We start from the raw sequence: 13,889 nt of genomic DNA, 5'->3' as shown, positions 1-13,889 counted from the left end.
GAAAGAGAGATTTCATTTAATTTAACATGAATGAAGAAAAATCATTGTGTATGAGAACATTTAAGGATTTCGCAGTTAAATTTGATCAACAAGGAAAAAAAAAAACATGAATGTTAAGTATTTCAAATTCACAAGTCTAACCTTGTTTAGAAAATAAAATTACGATGCTCATTTCATCACACTTCTTACACGACGGAATAGAAAGTATGCTAATCAGAAATTGTGTTGTGAGTCGCGAGTGTTGTCTCACTGGCACAGGTGAGCAGAACATGATCAGTTAGAACTTCATTTAATTTGCTTTGCAACCATCAATAACTGTGTATATTGCTATTGTGATTTTCAGCTCTGTCATTCAGCTTTTTGCTTGCTTTTGACCATTGTGACAAACAAATTAAATGCATGGCAGATGTGCACAAGTGCAATAACAAATAGATGTGTGAAGCTTCGACTAAGTGAATCAATCAAAGATCTTTTTAAAATTCAATTTGACTTTGCCAGGAAATTTGCTATTTGTTTTATTTGAAGCTTCAGTTGTGATGCTATGCTTTGCATCTGATGTGAAGCTAGGTGTTTTTTTTGTAAAGTTTTAAAATGGAAGTTTGCTCATGAAAATATATTTTTTGTGTGTAGTGTATGTTTTTCATGAATAAATTTGGTTACTTAAGAATATCAAAAGGTGGCACTCAGTTTGCTTTTATGAATGCACTACATTAATATTATAAATGATTATTTTATAATTTTTTTAAAATGATGTTATACATAGGGCCCAGTTGGTTTAATCACTTAATCAGTTCAAACATTACAAAAACTAAACAAATTTTTACTTGAATCCTGTATTTGATAAGATAACTGTAATGAAGATTTGCTGAAAACAATATTTGCAATTTGATTCAACTTCTAACTTTTCAGAACAAATAAAATAAATCTGTTAGGTATTTCTGTGTTTGGAAATTAATGTAAATTTGATGTATGTAAATGTAAATGTAAAAATAAGTAACTACAGTTAAGAAAAGTTGAAAGATTATAAAAGCAAACTTTATCAAATCCTTTTTAATTAAACTGGTACAAACAGCATGCTAAATAAATCACTTTCATTACATTTAATATTTAAAAGATGAGGTATTTGTCATTAGAGTTAATTTTTGATTGAAAATGCAGATTAGTTTCATGATTTCAATTGTATTTTGGAGCTTTGTTGTGTATTAACATGAATTTTGGTATTATATGGTGTATCGACATGCTCTGTGGTGTTACTTAGGTTTTATAGCAATTCACCATATAAACTTGTCCCTACTAATAACAGCTGATTTGAAAGTTATATTCGATATAAGCCACTTGCAGTAGGACAGAGGAACATGTTTTATAGCTTGGGCATCAGCAGTTTAATTGTGGCGTGGATTTTTACTGAGGTTGGTAGGTGCTTCAACTAATTATGCTTGGGGCTTAAGAATTGAATGATTTTATTCAGTCAGAGTGTCCACATTCAGGAAATTAATTTCAAATCTTGGAAAAGTCATGATAATTCACCAGTGCCAGTGATTTAAGGGAAAATTGTAATGTTCCAGTTTGCTATCACCCAGACTTGTAGGGTCAGTTGGGGTAATTATGAACACGGGGTAATTGTGAACAAGCGCTACTGACGTCGACCCAGAGGCCACCCTAGCTCCTGCAGGCCGTTATGATGCGTCACCGCCTTCTTCTGTGCGCGGGCGTGTGCGGGAGCCAGTGGTGCCACCTTCAATAAACCAGTGTCCCTCCGACGTAGTTTTTTATGTATATTTTCTTTTCTTTCAGCAGGACATAATTTTTATTGTAAAAACTATAATATCGTCCATCATGTATAATTTAAATTAGAAGGGTAAATAACATGTATTTTATTATGCACGGGGTGAACAAGTCGCGGGTTCCCGTCCACGAGGACGTGAGGTGCTGGACGAGACGCGCGCGGGGAGGGGGTCAGCGCGAGGGGAGTCGGGAGTCGTGTCTGGAGAACCGCGGTGCAGAGACGTGACGGCCGCGAGCTCTCGCGAAGACGAGTGAAACGGGTGAGCATAGAGACCTCCGGGCTTAACCAGAGTGACGCGGGGAATAGATCAGCAACAGTCTTCGAGTCGTGTCAGGCAGTTCGGAACTATGGAGATTAGTATGTCAACTATTGCCAAGGGGTCGCCTTATTGTAGATAGTTTAGTTTTTTTTTTATTAGCGTTTCTTAATTTTTTCCTTTCCTCTCGTATGTATGTATATATATATATATCTTTATTCGCTTGTACAGTCGTGCATTGCCTAGGATAAAATAGTACCTTTGTGTCATGGACGAGACCTCGCCATATTAATGGGACAATTCAGAAACTGTGTCCGCAGGTAGTGCTTGCTTGAAGTCGCTATAGGACAGGAAATCAAAGCCTTGCCGGTTTGGGACAAACGCCATCGGTTAGCGCCGCGACGCCGTCACCTACTACTTCCCACATAGGCGGCAGTGTAAGAGGAAATTCTCGTGTAGTCAGGCCTCACCTAAGAACGGTCGTAGGCGGGAACTGCGATAGCCCCGTGCCAGTGCAAATAGTGGCCAATAAAAAGAGTGAGTGCCACGAAACCCTATGTAGTTTCATTATTAGCCGGCTAGATCCTCTTAACTGCCACGCGGCCCGAAACCCACCCCCAACTGAGCTAGCCCAAGAACCTACACAACCAATAAGGGGATCAGCCCGCACCACGACACTACTATCGCTCATGTGACAGTACCTGATACTAAAAGGAAGTTTAAATCAAATGTTTACACTCCTGTTTACTGAATTATAACATTTTTTTCTTTGAGGTTAGCCTCATGGCTTGTGTATTTCAAATATCTAACAGTTTAAAGTGATAAACAGTTTTTTAGTGTATGTGATTATCCTGTGTTTCCATCATATTAAAACAAGGTAAGTCTTTGTTTTAGTAAATATTTGACAGTATATGTTTACTTTAACAGAATATCAATAATATTTTGCAACAACACATTTTCAAGGACCTGCAGAACCATGTTCATAATTACCCCATACTTTTCATCATACGGGGTAATTATGAACAGTTTGTTTTTGTGTTTTGTTGCATAGTAGGTCATATATTTAGACATTACTGCTTGCAAAATTTAAATTTTGTGCATTACCTATTAATTTACAGAGATTTTAACTCTAATAAACATGGTAGCATCAAAAACATAACCTCACATTACATAACATAGAATACGTAATAAGCAAAACGTAGTACCAGAAGATCTTTTTGATCCATGAGACCTGTCCCGATACAAACAACAGAAAGCAAATTTTGAACACCACACTGAACCACAAGCACAGAATGAGAATAGGGACAAAGTTCGGGCTGAAGATTTATCTTTTCCAGGAGAAATAATACCTTCAGCCGATTGTGAAATGTTTGCTTTGGACTTAAGTTTTAAACGATCAGGCGTAGATGGTAGTGAATGCACATCTGGATGCATTCCCCCGAACCAAGTGCCAACTGAAATAGTGGATATTTTCTCCCGAAGCATCGCCACAAATACAGTTACTTCATCAAGCCCTGTGAAAAAGTTACCCACAACTCGCTTGAAACAACACACCTATGGGGAGGTCCTCTCTAATGATGATGTCTTGCAACGCCTCAAAGATGCTGAAGAAAAGAAAAAGAAGCCCCAAAAGCGACAGAGAGGAAATAAGAAGATAGATAGAGAAGTGGAAAATCCGAAAAAGAAGGTCAGGCAAATATGAAGGCAGTGAAAGTGAAGGAAACGATCTGCCTGATGAACTTTTGGATGACAACTGCGCTATAGAGGACTTCTGTCATGAAATGGAGGCTGAGGAAGTTGAGGAAATCATTTACTTAGAGCCATCAGTTAATGATATTTCTCAATCCACGTTTGTTCTTGTTGACATTGTAGGAGGAACAAGAAATAAAACACACTTTGCGTATGTTTGTCAAATAGATGAAGTCTTAGATGAAGAGCTTGCAGTTACTGGGATGAAGAGCATTGGTAGAAACAAAATTGAATTAATTTTAGTGGAGAATGACAAATACGCCATCACTAAAAGCCCGGTGAAAGCTATTCTGCCGTGTCAAACATACAAAAAAGCAGGAAGAAAATCTGTGAACAAGTTTAGTAGCAGTGTTAATGTGAAAGAGAGGTAAAAATTAGAAACATTTTGATTCATTCTGCATATTTTTAGTAATTTGCTTCTTGATTTTAATGAAATATGTTAATGAAATAAACATCCACTGTTGTCCCATTGACACGTTGTTATGGTTGTTGTAGTAGAATATAATAACTTCCTGATAAAAAAGGCTCAAAAAAGTAATCTTTGGATCATTGTGAAGTTCGCATTGGGGTGAATATGAAAAACGTAATTATCTTCTTGAATGATGTCTGCAACTTATCCCTGCCAAATGTTTTTGTGTGAACGTTATGATTTTTATAGTCTACCATCCGTACACAGAGATAGATGTTCATAATTACCCCATAGTCTCCGGGGTAATTATGAACATCTGGGGTAATTATGAACAAGCATTTTAGTTACTTTATAATTAATCCACAGCACCAATAACCAATTTTAATTGGAGTATTGGAGAAAAACAATAGTTTTATGGAGGTTCTAAAAGGTTTTACATGGTTTATATGCTCCTAAAAGCCATCAGTAATTGAAACTAGTAAAATTTGTTCACAATTACCCCAACTGACCCTACACAGAATTTCATTTTGGAAAAGTTCAGGAGAAGGGCGGAGATATAACTAGTTACCCCACTGTTTGCTATCAGCTTTCAAATTCTTACATCATTTTGTTGGTGGGAATGATTATTTTTTTTAGTATTTCAGGGTGTGTATAGCCCCCCCCCCAATTCCATCACCACGCCTGCGTACAGCATTTTCCGACATTCTGAGATTCCCTAGCCATTCGATTGGTTCCAGCAATGTCAGCCGTACCTGCCAGCTCTCTTGATTTGGTCGTGAACGTAATTATTGATGTGTAAACACCTTATCTCTCGGTATATGGCATTTGATTGGAGTAATTTCATGAAAATGGAATATAAGCTGATGATAGAAAATGTACAGAAAGATGGCAGACCCACATAAATCTGTATATAAGTCACATTCATAAACATTAGGGTACATACCAAACATATATGTGCCAAATGAAACTTTATGATAGTGAAACTAAAATAGTCATAGTAAAAAGTAATTTCAAGTTTTAAAATATGTAAGAAAACTGGTATTACAATGATTATAATACATATTCTCCTTCTAAATATCCAAGAGGTTTAGGAGCACAGGGGTAGAGCACACGCTTGAATACCTCAAGGGACGTGGTTGAAATTTTGTCACTGAAAATATATATATGTTTTTACTTTTATTAATATCATTGTGATATAATAATAATAATATAATAATATAATAATGATGTTGAATCAGCTCAATTAGGTTAAGGGTTGTTTGTAGGAAGTATTTGCAGACTGATTACAGTTGTTTAAACAAAAACAAACATACATATACTAAGTGCTACAATATGTGTTTTAAAATGTTTCAGGTTAATATTTTAGTAATACTATAGAATTATAACAACTTCTAATGTGTGTGGAAACTTTGTAGTAGTAACTGTTTAGTGAATTTTAACAAGATGGGCAGTATTTTAATAAACTTCCTTGTCGAAAATCGGGTCCAAAGCTGGGGTTTTGTCTGAGTATTTTATTAATTTAAAAGCAACATATATGATTCAGTGGCAGGTGCACAAAGTATGTGTGTGATTCGCATCCAGAAATTTTAGTATGTAAAAACTATTTTATTTATCAGTTTATTTATCATGCTCTGCATTATTATAAAGAATTCTGCATTAAATTTGGTGTCTGATTTTAGTATTATAAGTTTATTTGAAACATGAACAACATGAGAAGTCTTGAGTTTGGTTCATTACCGAGATTATATGTTTACGTATCAATGACGAATACTGAAAGACTCACTCACATTATTTTTTTACTACCTCTCGCGCCATCACGTTGACGTGGTTTTCTTTCTGAAACTTTTTTTTCAGTGTTTACAGACAAAAGTTATCCGTTGTTGCTAAACTTAATCTAAAGATGATGTTTAATTTTCACAGTTGATTGTCATATTGTTTTAGGATGTGACTTGATTATTAGTATTATTTGAGGGTTTCTGCAGCTTATGAAAGTCACGAAAAAGTAAAATTCTGAAGGACAGGTCATGAAAGTCCATATAAAATCTCAAAATAAACAGTAACAGGTCTATAAGTTGCAAAACTTTTAATTCCCAGCTGCCTTTTGCTAATTTCTAATTTGTTTTTTTATACCTCATTTCACTTTATAGTGGGACATTAAATATACATTTTTGAATACTGTCAACTTTAAATCAGGAATAAATTATATATAGTGTTACCACCCTTGTGTAGTTAAAGAAAAACTTTATATAAATTTATTTATAAAAGTTCTGGAAGCTGCCTTATATGTGCTACACAGCAACAACTGAATAATGAGAGGACTCAAGGGAGAAACATTTACAATTTAATTTGTTCTCACAATAGTGAAGTGAAAAAACAAAATCTGGTTTGCTTATCTTGTGCCTGTTTTATTGTTAACTAACTGCAGTACCCGGCGTTGCCCGGACTGAACACAGGGTAAAGGGGACCTTTTTCGAAATCAGATGTAATTAGTAATTGTCTTCTTAATTTGAATGTCAAGTGTGCAAAATAATTTCTATCACTTTCAGATCCCGACAGACGTTCTGCCAGTGTATAGTTTTTTACCTGTATATATCTAAAAATTGGTGGTCTGTATGTAATCTAGACTCTATAAAGCACTATAGAAAAAATCTGAAAAATAAGAGATTACTAATATTGAAAAGATTCCATTATCTAGCTAATGCTCGGCATGTATTGCAATGCCTCATTCAGTTTTGCTTTGTAATATGTTTAAAGTAGTTACACATATACAAATCATCTATCCATCTCTCTAAATATATATTTATCTCTTTATATCTACAGTTATACCTCCCACTATCTCTATCTCTTCTATATATAAATCTCTATAGCTCTATACATCTATATATCTCTTTATCTAACTCATTTCATTCTCTATACCTCGCTCTATCTCAACTTATCTCTCTGTCTCTCTCTATCTAACACTATATATATATATATCACTCTACCTCTGTCTCTCTTTTATATTTAAATAAATTTTGTCATGCGTGTGCACTTATACAACAAAAACAGACGAAGTGCTGCTATATAATATGAAATCAACACATTTTTTGAAACGATTCGTGCTCCAACTATTGCAAAATAGTTATACCATCTCAGAAACCTTCATGGGCATGCACATAACAACTCACCAAAATTTTATCGCAATCGGTTGAATGGTATAGGAACGCATGCGGCACAAACAAACGAAAATTAAAGACATGACAAACGCATCAAACGATGGTGCATTTAAAATTCAAGGCAACTCTATATATTGACGAAGTTAAGAACAAAACTGTTATTAGCGCCTTTATTTTACTAGCTGCTGCGAGCTCCACTAAGCGGACTGGTTTCACCAAAGAGAAAAATATGAATTTGCCAGACCTTACTATGTGTATGATCCTGTGGCAGACATAGATAAATGACACTCACTCACTATTTGTATGTCTATGACCTATGATTTTTTCTGTTATAAAATGAAATTATCACTTTTTCACTCCCTTAGGGATGGAATTTCATATTAATATGTGGTCTATGTGTTAATCCAGGTTATGAGCTCGCTGTAGGCCAAATTTCATCCAGATCCGTTCAGCCGTTCTGGCGTGATTGAGTAACAAACATCCATCCATCCATCCATCCATCCATCCAAACTTTCACATTTATAATATTAGTGGGATTAAGATTTGTCATATTTTATTTGGATATTCATTGAAATTACAAAATTACCCTTGACAGGAGGGCCCGGGCCGTTAGTAAATATCAATTAAAACTATCTGGTAAATTTTACAAATTTTAACAATCCTATTTTTACCAAAATAAATTTAACATTAATAAATTTAATTGGTTTAAGACATTAGTTCTGATCGGTGCTGGAGTATATATTCACAATATCCCACAGAGGACTGTTCACTGGCTGAGGATAACTAGGAGATTCTGGAATTCTTCAATTTCTGAGGGACCGGCATGAATTTTGTAGATTAAATTTTGAAAAGTCTTGCACTGATTCTTGAACTGGGACTTGAAAAACTCTTGAACTGGCTCTTGCACCCCACTGGAACCAAAAAAGGGGTCCAATGGTCAATAATACAAATAAATAAAAAAGTTAGTGCAAAAGATTAAATGGGGAGGCAACTATAGCCAACAGGACATTAAATTTTCCACTTACCAGTCTGGGGTTGGAGTGAAGTGTGTCTCTCCCTCAGGAGAGGCGGCGCTGGTCGCAGTGAACCGTTGCGAGCCATCTTAAGATCTAGCTACTCGGCTGAACTAAAGCGACTAGCCAACTAAATGAAAAGAAAAAATAGGGAAAACTCCCGAACTTAAGAGATTATATCTCTTGATTTAGTTGTAGCTGAAAATGTTAAAGTTGTGGGGGATGAGCTCTGGCACAAAATGTGATTGCGGTGACTGCAGGACGAATCTCTCTCTCCCCCAGGTTACATGTGATTAAATTTGGGGCGAGAGGCCCGGATTCCTAGAGGGTGGGAGGAATGGCCTCTGATTGGCTGGAATAAGCCCGCGGAGTACTTGCCCCGCCCACCAAAAAAAAACTTCGAGGGCTAATTGCCTAACTTAAAAGGGCCTCAGAGGTGCAAAGCAGAGCGCTCTGTCAGGGACAACAGGAACTGACTCGGTGTTGGTACGCCAGAGTCCCGCAAGTAGGGCCTAGTGAAAGCTTGGTCCATGTGTGGCCCACTGGTGCGAGCTCTGTTGGGGAGGAATGGAATTTAGAGTGTGTTGTGGCAGAGGTCTCACTTCCTACGCCTAACTAAAGGTAAGTTAGTTCGCTTTGCCGCCCGGAGATGCGCAAGCTGTCCGTTCGCTGGCCAGTGGTCTGTTCTAGAGGCCAGACAGTTGTTGATCTGGGTGGAAATTCCTGGAATGAATGGATGGGGAGGGGGGGGGGGGGGTGTTAGCTTGTGGGAAATCTCTTGTGCCAGGTGCCGATACGTGCCCGACGTCACTGAAACATTATGAAGTGGGCATGCCTCGCGTTGCCAACATAAGCTGGGCTCTTCGAACTGGGCTGCTGTGGGCAGCAGCTGAGAGGCTCCCTCATGTCACGAAAACTGTTACTGGTCGGGTTCGTGACTTGAGACTGGGAGAAAGATGAGGCGAATTTCTAGCATAGGCAAAATTAAATTGGATGTAGGTTGAAGGGTTGGGAAAGTGTTGCGGTACTCTCGTAGGAAAGATTTGATCAGTATGCACAAAGGTCTAACAAATTTTATGTTGAAGAATTTACGTGAAAAATAAATTCTTGCCAAATACTTCAAATTTATGGCACACTAGAAATGTTGTTTAGCTGTTTAATTTGGTTAAACATTGGCTTCTTCCTGCAATTAGTAGATAAATTTGTATTATGTTTAAATTTGCTTGTTATGTACAAATTTTCACCCTATGTAAATTATAAAAAATTGAAAGTTAAAAAAAAATTAAATACAAAATATATTAACATCCTGAAAATGTCCTGATTCTCTCTGTATTTTTAGACTGCCTGTAATTGTGCTCACACATGTTGTACATAACAATTTTCTTTGGCTTAGAATGAAAACCTCTTTATAGATGTGTGTGTATGTATATGTATTGCATTATTAGGTAGAAAGTAGAAAACCTTCTATCTTAACTATTTGTCAGCCAAAAGACAATAAAAATGTATATTCTGTGTTCTGGAGAGGAAGGAAGAAATCATGCATGTTAAATGAGAAAACTACAATAATCTGTGCAGTTTGTGATTTGTGAGATTTGAGGTTTTCATTCTAAGCCGATGTTATATTTAACGTATTTACTGAAATTAAATATTTACAAACCTCAAGATTTCTGATCTCCGTAGGTTGGCAGGTATGTTCACCTGTTAACCGTGACGAACACCGAGGCGAGCTGCTGTTAGATGAATTACCTAGAACTGGAGATGGTTGCTGGCCAATATGTTACAATCGCAACTTAAACTGTGGTTCCTGCCATTAAATTACTCTCATCCGAACACATTTTAAGGACAGTTTGTAGACCACTGAAGTAGTGCTAATTTATTGTGAGTTACTTAAAAATTTGTAAAAAAATATTACTGCAGTAATAGTAATAACTAATATGATTAAAGTGTACTTTAAAAATTCCTTTTGTTACAAATAAATACACAAGATTTAAAAAAAACTATTTTATAAATCATTTTAAACTACTACTTTAGCTCTAACATTTTATAATCTTGTTTTTAATCTAAAAATTATACTCACTTAAAAGTTTACTGATGCTGAGAAAAACATTGGTTTAATCCAAATGTCATTTCATTAATTTTTTTATGGGACAGTCATTGGGCGCTATTTCATACCAAGTAACAATGCTGGTTGTGTTCATGAAAACTGAAAAATATAAAGTTTTCAAACCTAAACAGTGCAATTTAATTTTTTTTGTTTAACGATTACTGCAGTAAAATACTGGAACTGAATTGTAAATTATTAACATAAAATAATATCTTTTTGGCATTAACTATTTCAACATAACTACATAAAAATGATAGACCGTGAATGAATAAATGTTGCTGATATTTTTTTTTATTGGTTTTATATTCCATAGCATAGGTAACCAATAAATGTTTAAATGGGTTTCTAGTAAAATAATGAATAGCCCAGAAAAGTACATTCAAGGCTTGTGCAGACTGGAAAATCTGGAGAAAAAAAAGGGAAAACTCAGGTAATTTCAATATCTTGGTTAGAAAATTGTTAGTAATTTTCATATAATACCTGTATTTGATTTCTAAAAACATTAAGTAAACAAGAGATAAGCAGAATCAAAGTTGGTTGATAAAAAAGTAATTGAGACTGGCAGAGTAGGTTACTTAGTGTTGATGGAAATGATAACCGTGCAAACTGTTTGTTATGCAGGAAAACTGCAAATTGTTTATTGTGCAGGAAATCTTTTTATAGTAAATTTTATATGTGTGGGTAGAACAGGGAAAACTAGGGAAACTTGGCTGAAATAAGGAAGTGGGAACCCTGAAATTGTTTGGGTACTTTTTATGTTCAATAGTGGTAAACTCTCTCCTCCGTGCCTTAATAAACCTTGGTGTGTGTGTGTGTGTGTGTTTGAGGGGGGGGGGGGGGGGGGCTGGTGTTTTTCTTTGGAGCAAACCCCTTCCCGTAAAGCATCTTGTGTAAATCAAGAAATGGGAGGCAAAGTTCTGGAGGTTATCATTATTTCACAACACTTATTTTTGTAGACCTGGCATGTTATGCTCGACTTTTGAACTGCTTGATGCAATGTACATCAACGTAATGCAAGACTAAATTTTTGTAAATAATTATTTTAGATTTTTTCTAATATTTGTGAATATACTTTTGCACTCTAACAAAGTTATACATTTGATTGGTTTTCCAATGTAAGTAAAGCACACGCTGATATAAGTTTTATATTTAATCCCTAGAACTGAACACAAAATCTTATCTTTTTTGTTACACTTTACACAAGCATCGCAGCTGTGAGCAAAATGGTGTTAGTAAGTACAAAATTTGAACTCATTCCATAGTTGCATTAGCATGAAAGTACAACACCGTGGTCAAATAAGTTTTTAATGTATATATTACACATTATCCGAGTTTAGGACAAGACATTAGTTTTTTCAACGCCTCACATATGGGCAGTGTCCCTAGTTTTTGTATGATTTTTTTTAATTACCAACCTATATTCTGGCTTATTCGGTAGGATGAAGTAATAATTAGCCTATTACAAGAATTTTAATGTTAGGGTTGAATGGCAGTAACTGCAATTTTCATTACAGTTAACTAATCCCATTGTGGTCACTCACTAGAAGTGTTCTGGGTTTTTAAGGCTGGAACACAGCATGCATAATTGACTTTATAATCTCATTTCCAAATATTTATTAATAAAAATCTGAAATCAGTCGAAATAGTGTAACTGTAAACTGGAGAGAGGCAACTAAAAAACCGCGAGTTAGCAAAAGGCTGCTGGAAAATTAATATTCTAGACTTTCAGCACCAACACAGTTACTTTGGGACTTTATTGCTACTTTTGTAAACGGTCCTTCAGATTCATTGCTTGTATGTGACTTCCCTGACCTGTAGACAACCTGGCTGAACATGACGGTGAAGCAGGTGTCTCGCACTAGGACTTGATTACTACTTGGCTCTGGACATCACTTAAACCAGCCGGCACTAAACACCTTCACAGTTTTACCTCTTATTAATTATGTGTACGATAGGCATTTGCCCCTTGGTACATAATTAATCTCAGTACCAAAGATATAGTGTTGTTCCTGTTTCGCCCACGTGTGCACGAGTTAATTTAAGCCCGGCGTGTGGGACGCCAATGAGAGTCCACTTCTTTAACATCTATAGCGTGACCGACACTGAAAGCGGGCCAGGTGCAGGTGTTAATGGTGACTGCACTAATGGTTATAGGGTCCGTGTCCTTCAGACATGGTGGTGCCCATTAATTGTTCGAACATCCGAAAGCAAATTCCCGACCACATCAGGCTAAAACCGAAATTCTTACACAGTACCTCCCATGCTTTTGTTGTTCTCTTACAAATATTTTCAACAGATATCCACTAAGTGTAATATAATGGATATAAAAAGTCACGCAAGTTATTGTTTATTATTATCACCTGTACAAATTTTACATCCATTGTATTAAGTATACTTAGTGATTATCTGTTAAAAGTATTTGTTACAGAACAACTAATGCAATGCAGGTATTATAAATTTTATAAATAGCCCTTAAGTTACCTGTGTAGGAGATTTGGGTCTGTTTAGCTTCCTGTACCTAAGTTTTCAAATCCTGTTGCAGGTCATGTTGGAGGTTCAACGGGACTTGTTGAACTACAACAACACAAAGATGAGTGTGATGGAGTTGAGCCACCGTGGGGCGGAGTACGCGAAGATCAACGATGGCGCGCATAACACTCTTCGTGAACTGCTGTAAGTACAAATTATCTCCTATTTTTAAGGTCTGTATTACATGTAGTTAGATTTTATTTTTATTAAAATTTATGCCTAACGTCTCATAAGATAGCACTGTCATTCGAGACTGATGAATTCAACAACACAGTTCAAGGAATCTGGGGAAGCACACAGTAAGGACCCATCCCAGCATTTGAACGCAGTTCCTCCAGAATGCTCCAGTGACGTATTCATATGTTGTCGTCGAGGGACCAGGGAATATGAGGAGCTTCATAGATTTTCCATTTCGGTTGTTTGGGGTTTTTATTGGGGTTCTCTTGTAACCCTTGCCATTTGCATTCCATTGCTTCTTCATCTCAATATCTCGTTCCACCCAGTTGCATTAACAGTGGTGTTACGCTCAAAATGTGAACACTACCTAAGAAATTATGACCAACTATATCTGTATACAGTAAAAAAATTTGAAGTCAATGTACAGACCAATTTTTTTTATATTATGGTGTAAACATTACATTTTTTAATATTATTTCTCTCTGTAATTGATGTTTGTAGTTTTTTGTATAATATTAATTTTTTTATTAAGTTTTTTTTACTATTTTAAAACACGACATTGTGAACTGACCTAGTGCTGTATGAATAAGTTAAATAATTACTAATTAAATAAATTTATAAAAATAATTATATAAATGAATGATCAAATAAATGAAAACATATATTTTGTGAACAAATGAATTATTGAATAAATTTATGACTGAATTAACA

The 13,889-nt window shown here is 35.7% G+C and overlaps 2 protein-coding genes across 5 annotated transcripts in view; both read left to right on the top strand.

The window, feature by feature from the left end:
- The window catches only part of LOC134527781 (solute carrier family 35 member E1 homolog), a 308,654-nt gene that overhangs the window by 10,718 nt on the left and 284,047 nt on the right, over positions 1-13,889 (top strand). The window lies entirely within an intron of this gene.
- Positions 1-13,889, top strand: part of LOC134527780 (probable phosphoserine aminotransferase) — a 44,985-nt gene that overhangs the window by 2,426 nt on the left and 28,670 nt on the right. For both annotated transcript variants that reach the window (XM_063360720.1, XM_063360721.1), the window contains exon 2: positions 13,015-13,145. In XM_063360720.1, the coding sequence (XP_063216790.1) occupies positions 13,015-13,145 (131 nt within the window). The remainder of the gene's footprint in view (positions 1-13,014; positions 13,146-13,889) is intronic.

Source organism: Bacillus rossius, chromosome 1 (genome assembly GCF_032445375.1).
Source record: "Bacillus rossius redtenbacheri isolate Brsri chromosome 1, Brsri_v3, whole genome shotgun sequence".
Lineage (NCBI taxonomy): Eukaryota > Metazoa > Arthropoda > Insecta > Phasmatodea > Bacillidae > Bacillus > Bacillus rossius.
The sequence above is the reverse complement of the archived record's forward strand: the minus strand, read 5'-3'. Positions and strand labels throughout refer to the sequence as shown.